At 25.5% G+C, this 13,082-nt stretch overlaps 2 protein-coding genes across 2 annotated transcripts; both read right to left on the bottom strand.

The window, feature by feature from the left end:
* Positions 1 to 1,468: 1,468 nt before the first annotated feature.
* LOC143422889 (uncharacterized) lies at positions 1,469 to 2,673 on the bottom strand. The gene is made up of 3 exons (XM_076893862.1): positions 2,283 to 2,673; positions 1,818 to 2,164; positions 1,469 to 1,728 (listed from the first exon to the last, which is right to left on the bottom strand). The coding sequence occupies exons 1-3, from the start codon at positions 2,608 to 2,610 to the stop codon at positions 1,546 to 1,548; spliced, it is 858 nt and encodes a 285-aa protein (XP_076749977.1). The 5' UTR covers positions 2,611 to 2,673; the 3' UTR covers positions 1,469 to 1,545.
* Positions 2,674 to 9,020: 6,347 nt separating this feature from the next.
* On the bottom strand, positions 9,021 to 12,596 carry Rab40 (RAS oncogene family member Rab40). Its single transcript, XM_076894573.1, has 4 exons — positions 12,092 to 12,596; positions 10,451 to 10,644; positions 9,400 to 9,622; positions 9,021 to 9,328 (listed from the first exon to the last, which is right to left on the bottom strand). The coding sequence occupies exons 1-4, from the start codon at positions 12,249 to 12,251 to the stop codon at positions 9,021 to 9,023; spliced, it is 885 nt and encodes a 294-aa protein (XP_076750688.1). The 5' UTR covers positions 12,252 to 12,596.
* Between the last annotated feature and the right edge of the window lie 486 nt (positions 12,597 to 13,082).

A 13,082-nucleotide genomic window follows, 5' to 3' on the forward strand; every position in this document is an offset into this window, starting at 1 on the left:
AATTCTTAGTAATGTAATACTTTGGAGTGTATAAAGTAAAGAAAGCCTTTCCTTATAAGATTCCTCTGGTGTGGCGCCAATTTTAATGAACCGAGTGAACGAGAAACGTTTCAATGATATTCATAATATCGATAATGCAAGAAATTTGATACAAGTTAGCTGTTTATAGAAATAATGTTAATGAGATATTGAATCTGTTATACATATAGCATGTTATAATAATTCATTGCAGTGATTAGGCTAATTTAAATAGACATACATTTATTCAAGTAACTTATTAACATCTTCTCTAAAGTTCATTAATTTTGAATCTATATGAAAAAAACAAAAAAAATGTAAAATCTATTCTTTTAATAATCATTTTAAAAAAAGTGTAATGTTACCAGAATAGTTAAACTCGTCTCTTCTATTTAGTGCCTAAATTTATTACTAAAGTGTATGAATTGTATGTAGAATATACAGAGACATATTTACCCCAAGCTAAAATATTTAAGTAGTATGTGCGTGTAACTTATATTAAAATATCTTTTTATCATAGCGTTAAATACATTTTTTTTTATGCGTAACCAAATATACTTGAAAAATTGCGATCATTGTTCAATATGAACTTTTAACATAATGCATTATTAAATTAATAATGTAGAAGATAATTTAATATAATAAAAATGTTTCTTTGTTAACATTCATTTGTACGAGCTGCTAATTTAAAAAAAAATATTCTTTCCAACATAAAGTTATAAAATATAAAAAGCATAATGTACAAACTGATATATCTTATGTGGTTATTTAATATATTCGTACGAATATATATCTGAGAAAAATCCATTTGTTTCTTTGTATTTTCTTCCAAATTAGCACTTTTTAATGAGTAAGATAATATTATGACAATGATTAACAGTGTATTAAGAGACAAATACTTGGAAAGTAGAATTCAGATAGCTATATAAAGAATTGATAAAACTTAATGAAACGAGATTTACATAATATTAATTATAATTCGTTGCAAATAGTAGAATTTTTAACTTCTTTTGAATTTGTATGTATAATAATTATTTTTAATATTAAAACAAACGTTAAAGTATATGAATTGGTCATTACAAAATTAACTGCAAAAAGTATTGTAGATTCTTATTGTAAATGGATTATTGAATATAATATACTCTTGTTAAAATTATGTAATATTTTCAATATAAAAGCAAAAAACTACGTTGGTTATATAAAACTATTACAAATCATTTCAATGTTTGAATATTCCAGTGACTTTCATTAAAGTAAATTTTTTCCTAAAACAGAAATAATCCACTGTTTCAGCAATTAGTAATTCATTCTGGAACATTTTAACATTAAAATGAATTGTATCAATAATGTACACAATAAAATACAATAAAGAAACTCCTTTATCAAATAATGTAAACTGTTCTTTTATACGAATTTTCTGTTTAACTTAAAATCTTAGTAGTTTTATTCAAAATCTGCTATAAATTTTAATAATTAGTTGAAAATAAATATGGTACAAAAATACTAATTTAGTAATTAACAGAAATTTTAATGCGTTTTAAGAAATAGTTGATCTCCAGCATCACCCATTATTATAGATGGTTTCTCATCTTTTCTTTTTTTTGATAATGTTTTTGAAGACCTGGTTAAACGTTTGGTTTTTGAAAGCGTATGATTTCTTTGACTGATAGTTACATTCCTCAATTTTCTACTTTTACTATATGTAGTTTGCTAAGATATACAAGACATATTAAATATATTATATCATATTATATTAGTAAAATATAATATGAAACAATAATATGTGTATATATATTTACCATGCTATTAGAACAATCTTGACAAAAACAAGCTACATTATTCGATGTAGATGTAGCTTTATGTAATACAGCTTCAAATCCTAGAAATTTTGTGTCAAAATTAACTTTAGCTTTTATTACATCAGTAAATGAATTTTGAATTATTGATATATTATTGATTTGATCTTGAATTTTCTTTTCTCCATTTAAATGCTGGTTGTTCAATGATAAAAGTTGCATTGACTTTGTATTATTACTATTATTATTATTATTATTATTTAATTCTTTGCAATCTCTTGTATTATCATAAAATGGATTTTGTGTACATGTTTTTTTATTATCTGAAGCCGTTTCACGTTGTAGAAGATCTGCAGTAATAAATTATTACAGTAGTACAAATTTGAATAATACATATTCATATTATATTATCATTATTATTATAAGTCATTAATATTGGAATTTAGAAGCTTGATGTGATTTACTTGCCAATAAAATTCTTAAAATACTCTGTAAAGATTTTGTTACAAGAAAGTAAATGTTGAAAAGCTTCGTCTAGCTCTTTTTCTGTAAAATATGTTCTTACTAAAAGAGACTGTTCAAATAAGATTCCTCCAATAACTTTAGAATGAAAAATTTTCCATTGTTTGCGAGAAATTTCTGCTTGCCATTCTAAAGCACAATCTTCTAATCTTGTATTAATTGATTTTAACAATTCATTTATTTCTAATAACTGTTGAGGAACATAGAGATTTCTTTCATTGGGAGGAAGGCAAGCACTATTTTCAACTGTAGATTTATCAGTAATTGCTGTCATTTTTTCTATAGTTTTACTTTTGTAGATATAATTTTATTTCTTTCTAAATAAATATTAATTAAAGCTGTTTACACATACATACATATAAGTTTTATACAGATAAGAAAATATATAAAAATATGTCAAATAAATTTAAGCTGTATTAGTCTTTTATCAAACAATTGAATATTTTTTATCAAATATACCCTGTGTAATAGTAATTAAATGCTAAGAATGACAAATGGCATTGTTTGATTTAGATGTGTATAGTATCAAATTTATTAAAATTGCTACAGTAAAAAAATGTGTACATATAAGTAAATACCATAAATTAGTTCATAAAATCTAAATAATCTGAGGAAGCACACACCAAAAATAATTTAACTTCTGTGAATAATTATATAACATAATAAATTCAAAACTGTGGTTAAATCAGAATAGAAATGAGTGGGACGGAGAAATTTTATGATAAAACTCTCAGAGAAAGGTCTCAAAAAGTAACTTCAAATATAAACATTTTGTTAGAAGACAAACAATTGGCCTTAATTGCAGAAAACCAGAAACGATATAAAGTTATTTTCTGTTAATAATAATAATAAAAAGAAGAAGAAGAAGAAGAAGAAGCAGAAAAAGATGTAGAAGAAGAAGAGGCATCAGCAGCAACAGAAGAAGTAGAAAAAGAGGAGGAAGAAGAGAAGCAGAAGAACATTTTAACATTTCAACATTTTATAAGATAACCACTTGGAGTGTAAAATTTCATTTGAGTGTAAAGAAATGCTATAATAATATACCTAAACAAAATTTACTCAGACGTAGGTGAAATTATATTACTAAGATTTCGAACAATTAAAATAATTAAAAAATATAAAAGAGGAAGGGCTAGTGAAAGTTTAAATATAACATGTAATAAAAAAGTTTTAAGAAACATTGAGACTTGAAGATATATTAAGTACAATATAAGTAGGATCACTTATGTTTTCAATGTTTACATAAAGGAAGAAAATGCAGACTGCATAATCGAATCTTTAATATACACAGTACAAGATTTAAAAGAAAAAGACAACTGTCCATTTATCGTAGATGGTGATTTTAATGTAAGAATTGATAAACTGAACCAAATTGACAAAAAGTAATGAACAGACCTAAGGTTGGAGGGTAAAAGAGCACTTAAGGATCTACAAGTATAAAAATTTGTGCAATATAAAAAAAAACAAGAATATTTAGGAAATCCTATAAAAATCAAAAGAGTAATGGTACAAGAGTGTCGGGCAGTGTGCAATGGAAATCAAAAGATATGTATGCGCCAATGCATAAAATAAATACCAAGTATTCTGGCCTAGAAAATATATAAAAATATAGAGGATGCAGAACGTATTGAAAATTATAAAAGAAAAACACAGAATAATATTAACTAAATCTTTATGATATTTCTTCATACATAGAGTTATAAATGAAAAACTAAAATCTCATAACTTAGTAACAATTTATGAATTTATATATAGTTATAAATATATGTAATGGCTAAAAATCTCAAACAATGAACTATTTTCTATTTTATCCTTCTGTTCTAATAATTAAGTATATCACAATAATGAAAACTGTATTATCATTTTCTTTCCTTTTTATTGAAATACAACAAAATATAACATATGGCATATTTTAAAAATTAAAGAGAATTTGGTATTAGTGAATATAAAAGATATAATCTTTACAATATGTACTAGGAAAATATTTATGAGTACAATTTGCCATACAGAATAAATATATATATATATAGGATACAATACAATACATTTCATATTTACCCTTTAACTAGAAAACAATTCTATATAACTGATTTCGACTATATATACAGTTATAATAAAATACTTGAAAGTGAAAATTATTTTATCATTGCACGTACAACTAATATTGATATACCATTTAAAGTGTACACCATTAAAATCTTAAATTCAGACATAGTATATGTAAAGCATATGTATTTAGTTTTCTTCATAGTGCGCGGCGCGAAAATGAGAAATATTTAAATTGTACAGGATATACCATTTCTACATTTCTCTTCCATTTTGTACATAAATACAATAGAATAAAATGTAACGTTCTTTATAATTCTAAAATAGAGAAATAGACAAATATATATATATATATATATATATATATATATATAATTGTAATCGTACTTTTCTTATAATACCAAATTTTTTTCGTTCTTAAACACGAAGCTTGCGCAAATAATTACCTTGAAATATTTTGTTTAGATACATAGTATAATTAAATATCGAACCCTGTGTTACGGCCTTATTAACCTTTTAATTATCGTGTAAGGGTATTGATATATATGTATATCCATGCATTTTTGTAAAAGTAATTACTGTGACTCTATGATCACTAAAAAAAGAAAAGAATACTACAATGAAATTTTAAAATGTAGTAATTATAAATTACCTGATTTCTCTCATATACATATATAATTTACATTATTATTTTTATTTAAAAATAACATTTATTAACCTTAAATATAAATATATATTATTTTTAATCATTTGTAGAGGAGATGAGTTATTCTTATTTTTTTTTTACTTAATTTCAATTATTTAAGTGGACCCGCCTTCTTTTTTAAGATGTTAACATCTTATAAGAGATTAATTTAATGTTGAAGTAACGCTGAAGACACCCAAAAATAAAATATTAATAGGTTAGTTATATTTATGTCCCTTCAAACAGCAAAACTTTTGAATTAAACGTTTTTTCCTAAAGTGTACTGTTTTTTAAATTGGAAGTTTTCAAATGAACGCCATGCATATGTACAACAATAGCAAAACTGATTTAGCTGTTCTTTTCCCTACGTTATACTGTACTCTTTTTGCAATAAAATGTGAGTAATTACAAATTAAAAGAATATACCATATTTCATTTTAAGATGACATTAGAATTACTTTATTAGTGTTATATAATATTTATTAATATATTTTTCCAAATAAAGAACTCCATTTTCATGTACACATATATATATGCACATGATAATCATTTTAAAATTAAAACTAATTAGTTTTTGATCATTTTCTCACAAATAGCAAGTTCATATAAAAATAAGTCTATCATTTTTTGTATGTGCAAAGGATTTCATGAAACAATGATTACATGAGACTAATTTTCTGAAACTAATAGGTATAACTTTCCATAGTCATTGAGATGATTTTTATTTTCAATAATCTGTGATATAATAAATAAGAAGTAAATGAAGAATACTGTTGAGACTTTAAAATGCATTCGGTGCTGTGCCTTATTGGGCAAACTTGAAAAATCTATAAAATAATAGGTAACAAACACAATTTTATTGATTAATTGAATTGTTTCAATTGCTAATTATGTTATATTTTCACACTCTGAATACAAAATTTATTAAAAAAATGTAAACATTTAAAGAAAAAAATAGTAGGATTAATGTATAAGTATACTATAACTAATATTAACATAACATACAAGATGCATAATTATATGAAAAAAATGTGTATTAAAAAACAAAAATCTGTGTAAGAAATATCAAATTTATTATCCATAGAGCCTCTAATTTGTTTCCTTTAGTTTTGCATTTATAGGGCTCTATATTCTACTATAATATATCAAGAATTAGAGCTATTAATTAGGAATAATCATATTATATTGATATTACATGAAGACTTATAAATGTAACAAATTTATTCAAGCCAGCATGCTACTTATAATAAATAATAAAATTTTATTTCCCTTACTGTTTTTCTGAATATTTCCAAAGACAATATTAAGGATGTAATAGTATCAACACCCTGATGCATACTGAGTATGGCAAATACAGACAAGCGGACAACAGGTGTTTCTTTATACAAAAATAAATCAAAGATGTAGAACAAAATTTATTCATTGAAATATTAGTTGTGAAAAATGTCAATTTTTTAAATCTGTTGCATGCACTTAACTGAGATACAGTGCATAAAACGGTTCTATAATGGTTATCATATATTTACAACTTTTATGAGTAATTAGATTCATGAAAATATAAAAATTATTTTGTTAGTAATATTTTATATCGATTAAAGAATTATTACAACTACTGGTCACATTTTTATATATTAGACTATAGGTAAGCCACTCGAAAACCAAACTAATTTGAATTCCACATTCTGTAAAATTTTCATTTATAATTAGAGTATGTGATTTCCATGCAGAAATCAAAATTAACTGTATTATAGGATTTATAGTTAATTAATTTGATTTCTGAGTACCTTATATACCTATTTCATAATAAATATAGTAAATATATTATATATAGATAATAAATATATTAAAGTTAATCAAGTAGATATTAAAGTTTGCAAGTTCAAGTATAACGAGCAAGAAATCTGAGAAAATAATAACCCTAAGAAAATCTCAGACAGGCTTGCATGAAGTTATTACTTCAACTCCGATTAAAGAATGTAAGATGCTGCATGTAGTTTCGGGTATCATTGTATTGACCACTTCGAGTACATACTACATTGTTAATGCTTTAATTTATGACCTCATTATATTTCTTTCAGTGATTATATTTTCGTTCATGGTTATACTTTGGTTGCTTTTTAAAAAGCAAACAGCAACACATAAACTAACATTATAAGCACTCAAAGTTTATGGTTATTATATCTTACTATTGTAATAATTAGATATAAAGTAGTATAAGTATACGTAGATAGAATACTTGTGAAAATGTAAGACACTGTACAAATATACGGATAACATTGCCCAATGAAACATATCTTAGTTAAATATACGTGTACTCAATATATTTGTTCGAAAACTGAACTTTGTATCATAAAAGTTTTTTCTATGTACTTTTAATTTACTTCTGAATAAGAAATCATCTGCTGTACACTTATATCATCATTTCGGACACGCTATGTATGTGCATAACATAGTGATTAATAATAGCTGCTTTTATATATACATATAATTTAATTTTAAATTCTACACACAGCATAAATAGAATTTTAATTTTCTTAATACCATGTAATCTTAAAAAAATTATTATATAAATTGTTATTACAGTTTGATAAATTTCAGATGAAAGATTTTTATGATTTACTAATCATAATTAATATTGTTTTATATAAAATAATATTTAAAATAAATATTGACGCTAGAAAATTAGAAAAAAATTTTACTATATTAGTGTTATTATTATATCATCGATATTAAAAGATCATAGCAATCTCTTGTAATGAAATTTATCACAATTTGATTACAATATGAATAAGTCTTTCCATATTTACACAATACATAATACATTTTTTATAATCTTATACTGTACAAATAGAATCATATATATATATATATGTATAAACTAAATAAAAGTATTCAGTGTTATTAGAAATGTGTTTCACTTTTGCATAATAAATAGATTTTTTAGAAATGATAATAAAATAAAAAATTATAACTGTTCAAAGTTCATGAATTTTGAATTTATTTAAAAAGAGATACTGAGGTATAACTTTGAAAGTATCATGATGAGTGAGTTACTATTGTACGTTATTACTGAACATTAAAATACAAAGTTAATTGAATTTTTGACAACTTTATGGATATTATATATTTAAATTTTTTATTCTTGTACATTGTTATTTAATTAGCTGCTCCGAACTATTTAACTTATATTATTTCTAGTCTACACCACAACCTCTGTAGACTTAGTGAACTTGTACTTTTTACTTCAACATTTCCTGCTTCAATATATAGATTTGTTTTAAAAAACATTGTGCATCAAAATGTAAGAAATTAGTTGTATCATTGTAGAAAAATTTAATAAAGTAGTAATATATTTTGAATTATTTACTAACCAATGAGAGTCAATCAATGACATTGTTAATATACTTATGATTGTTGTAATTACACAGGATCTCGAACCTTTAGTAATATTACAGAAAGTATTACGCAAATTTTTATGTTAATTATCCAATAACTTTTAGATGATGGAACTTCAATATATATATATATATATATATATATAGAGAGAGAGAGAGAGAGAGAGAGAGAGAGAAACTTAATTCTTTCTCTCTTTTCAAACTGATTGCTGTTAATTTTAATTTGTTTTGCTAATAGAAACTTAAGAAAATGTAAAATATAAAATATTTTCTAAAAATATTAAATAGTTATCAAGCAAAGTGTATGTATGTGTGAGTAGCATAGTGTATTTGTAGTTCTTAAATTGTAAATTAATATTTCATGTGAATGAGGATGAGAGAAAGAGAGAGAGAGAGAGAGAGAGAGAGAGAGAGAGAGAGAGAAAGGAAAGAGAGAGTTACTGCTGATAAAGGTTGTTCAATTTCATCACTTTTGATGGCACATGCGAATAAAACTCTTTACATTAAAACAGGAAGGAAGAATGTTATATATTTACAGTTGCAACCATAAGATTATTCTCAAGATATTGCGCAAGAATTACGACCAACACAACTGGTACGAGAATCTGTTATACTACCAGGTGAACTGCCTGGCGTCGATAGGCCATTATAACCCACGCCAACAAAACGTAATTTTCGATGATGAGAACCAAGACTTTTACTGGAGCTCAGTGATCTATTTCCATTATATCGCAATTGAGACGTAGTTGTCATTGCGTAAGATTTCAGATGAGACTTAATGGATTTAGGCAATGGAAGCTGATCAATACCATAAACAGTTGTTCTCGCAACTATCGCACGACAAGCGAGTTCTTGAAGACTGAGAACTAAAAAGGCAAAGTTGTATTTATGTTGGATTTTTATAATCCATTATATAGTTGAAATTGAAATGCGTTACCTTTATTAGATCGCCATAATCTTTCCATACCATTACGATGTAAAGCCATTCGCGAGAGTTCAGAAAAGCTTTCACGAATGTTAAAATCACAGAGAGGTGAAACTTCAAAAAATGCCATATGATTTTTAGCTGCATATGCTTCAGCATCACGTTCTCCCACTTGTCTTTTAAAAGCTAAATGTAGGCGGTTGCCGACAAGCACTTTTGGTACTCCAGGAGCATGCTATAAGTTAGATACATAAATAAAATTACTTACAATGATCATAGTTTAAAAATAAACATAAAATTTAATTTTATAGCAATTCAATTTTATTTGTGTTAATTAATTTAATAATGAATATTGTTCTGGTTCATTTTCAATATAAAGTTATTTATGATGTAAAGCTAGTACTTGAATGATTCATACAAACAATACAAGTCAAATCTTCCTTTTTGTAGTTGATGAAACCAATTTAAGAGAAATAACAATATTATAACAAAAAGACAAATGGTTCAATTGAACTACATTTTTATTATCTTATGCTCGCTAATTTGCATAAAAGAATGTTAAGGTAAAATGGTTGAAAAATGATTACGGACTGTAAGATATTTTACAAAATACCTAAAAAGAATGGATACAAGATTAAATTTAATTCGGTTATGAAATATTAAAAGTTTAATACAAAGATATTTCAGCATCTCACTCAATATGGGTATTTGTACTACGTACTTCACAAACCAATAACTTTCCAATTTCTTTGTTTTAATGTTTATGCACACGGAATAACAAAAAGGGTACTTGATGTATAATTGTAAAACGTGTTGTATTATTGTGTATGTATTATTGCATTTATGAAAGCATATGATTCTTCTAATAAATATAATAAAATAATCTTTTTTATGCATTGTTATATTCTTCTAATGTAATTTTCCAATTGTAGTTATAAAGAAGATATGACTTGTTCACTTGCATATATCATTCTATAAAGCTAAAGTAAAATAAAAAATAAAGTGTTAATTAAATATACGTATAATATTAATATTAAATATATATGAATTAATTTTTATATACCTCCTCAACTTCCTTTAACCATCTATCAATGCCATCAAAAGACCATTTATTTGTAATATCATAGACTAAAAATATACCTTGAGCCCCACGAGAATAGGATCTGATTATTGTACAAAATCTACCTTGACCTGACGTATCCCATAATTGTAACTTTACTCTTTTTCCATCCAGTAAAATAGTAGTAGTTTTATATGCTGGAAAATACGATGTACATATTCTTTTATTATCTACTGAATAAATATATCTGCACTTGCTACATAATAAATTTGAAAGAAAACTGTATATAAATACAAATAAAAAACAAAATTTATAACAATGATGTATTATGTTTTTAATTGAATAATCTGACTGAAATTTTTTAATACAGGCATTAATTTTCACTGCGCTTAAAGCATTGTATTTAAAAAAAGAAATGAAACATATGCTTTTTACTTCTTTGTAAAAATATGTAATCGAAGTTCTTATAAATGATGCATTTTAAAAGCTAATAATTATGAACTTAATACTTTGTTCATTGATCAAAATTAAACTCATGTTTATATGCACAAACATTGTTGACCTGTAACAAGTTAATGCTTAAGTTTGTGCATTTGTATTTGCACTTTCTTATTCAATTTTTAAGCTTCAAAAAGAGTCTTGTATTGTGGTTAATTATATTCTAACAAATTCATCATATTAAGAGCCCATAGTATGCATATAAATTTTAAGGTAAATATTATAAAGAATACAATATATATAACTTATTAAATATATATAAGTTTTTAATAAATATATTAAATAGAATAAGTTTATCAGTTTGTTTAAATATTTTTATATAAACTTAATTAGATATTCTGATTTTAATATTCCATGCAAAAATAGCTAACAACATAAAATGGGGTTTGTTTCAAACTGCCAATCAACAAAATATTAAGATGTTTTACTATTAGTACAATGTAATTCTCTATTGATATGTAGAAATACATAGAAATTCAGAAAAGTTTAGCTAGACATCTAAAGAAATAAAGATTCAGTTCTTTGTCCTTAAAATGCAGACACGCATAATTTTATGCAACAAGTTAGAAATCATCGTAATGTGATGAGTTTAAATATTTTATACTCGAAGAATTACAATGAAAAATAACTTTTACTAATGATGTATTATAATTACTAAGAACTAATATCATTGGCTCAAAGGTAAGGAGTGATAAATAATATATCACTCTCCTAAAATTAATTTTGAAATCAATACAAAATTTGCTTGATTCAACGATTTGACAAATACAGGTACTTTTCTCTTATTTAATATACATAATGTGTAATTCAAACTAATTTCATGAATCGATTTAGATGACAACATTTTGATCCAGGTTCAATAGTCTTATAATATAAATTAATATCAAAGTATTGTTTTAGTAAGATTGCTCAATATACGCAGAGCATGTATAGAAGCATATAAGTCAGAGACGAACAAGTAAACAATTTTTGTAAAACTTGCTTCTTTGGTAAAGTCTTGCAACACAACCATAATTCTATGTCAGTTAATGTACTTATTATGAATGGAATAAGGTTAACTGAATTATTTATGGTACGTGAAAAAAAAAAGACAGAAAGCAGAGAAAATTTTCAGTCGAAATAATAGTAAGAAAGATCAAAGAATACCACTGCCGCTGCAAAACGGAGATTCAGCAGCACCATCTTCAAGCCCACTCAAGATCTCTTGTTTCCCAACGTCACTGTCGCCCACCAGCAAAAATTTGAGTAGGTAATCGTATTGTTTTTCTTGACGAGACTTTGTTGCGCTGGCCTCACCTGCAGCCATAATATTCCTGTATTGCAAATCCTGAGCATACTGCAGGCAAACCTCTAAACACTGATCGCCCCTTTAACGTTTCCTTTTTTATTTAGGACGGATAAACTTTTCTAATGTATCTTTCCTTGCGAGTCAAACCATACTGCACTTAACTACGGTCTCCTTTTAAAGCGTCGATAACGCTTCTCTGTTACGTTTTCTCATCGACAACTTTTCTACCTTTAAGTAAAATCATAACAAAACAAGAACGAAATCCATTTTCCACTGTACTGTCTATTCCGTGTTCAACTGTTTAGTCGAGATATGTGTTACTACATTTTCCGAAGGTCAAGTATGTTCGGTGCCCGTGTAACCAGTCATTATTAAAAGACCTGGACATTTCTACTAAAATCTGTAATCTAAACGAAGATTTAAAAAGGTCTCGCTAGCGGCGCTGATGTTACACTTTTTCATGTCTAACCGGCGCTTCTTAATTTTACTTAAGTCACGACTATGGAATTGGCAAGCATGATTAAGTTCAGTGATGGCGTGTAAAGTCACTAGCAATGATTTTATCACTAACAGTGATTTATTACAGTGGTCGCACGATAGTCACATTTATAGACGTAATTTAACTTCGTTTACTATGGCTGTGATTGTGTACTTCGCTAGTTTTATTGTAATTTCTTGTATATTTTAGTTTCATTGTAATTTATTGTATATTTCAGTAGTTTTATTGTAATTTCTTGTATATTTTAGGTTCATTGTAATTTATTGTATATTTCAGTAGTTTTATTGTAATTTATTGTATATTATAGGTTTATTGTAATTTATTGTATATTTCAGTAGTTTTATTGTAAT

Source organism: Xylocopa sonorina, chromosome 4 (assembly GCF_050948175.1).
Source record: "Xylocopa sonorina isolate GNS202 chromosome 4, iyXylSono1_principal, whole genome shotgun sequence".
In the NCBI taxonomy this organism is placed as follows: Eukaryota; Metazoa; Arthropoda; class Insecta; order Hymenoptera; family Apidae; genus Xylocopa; species Xylocopa sonorina.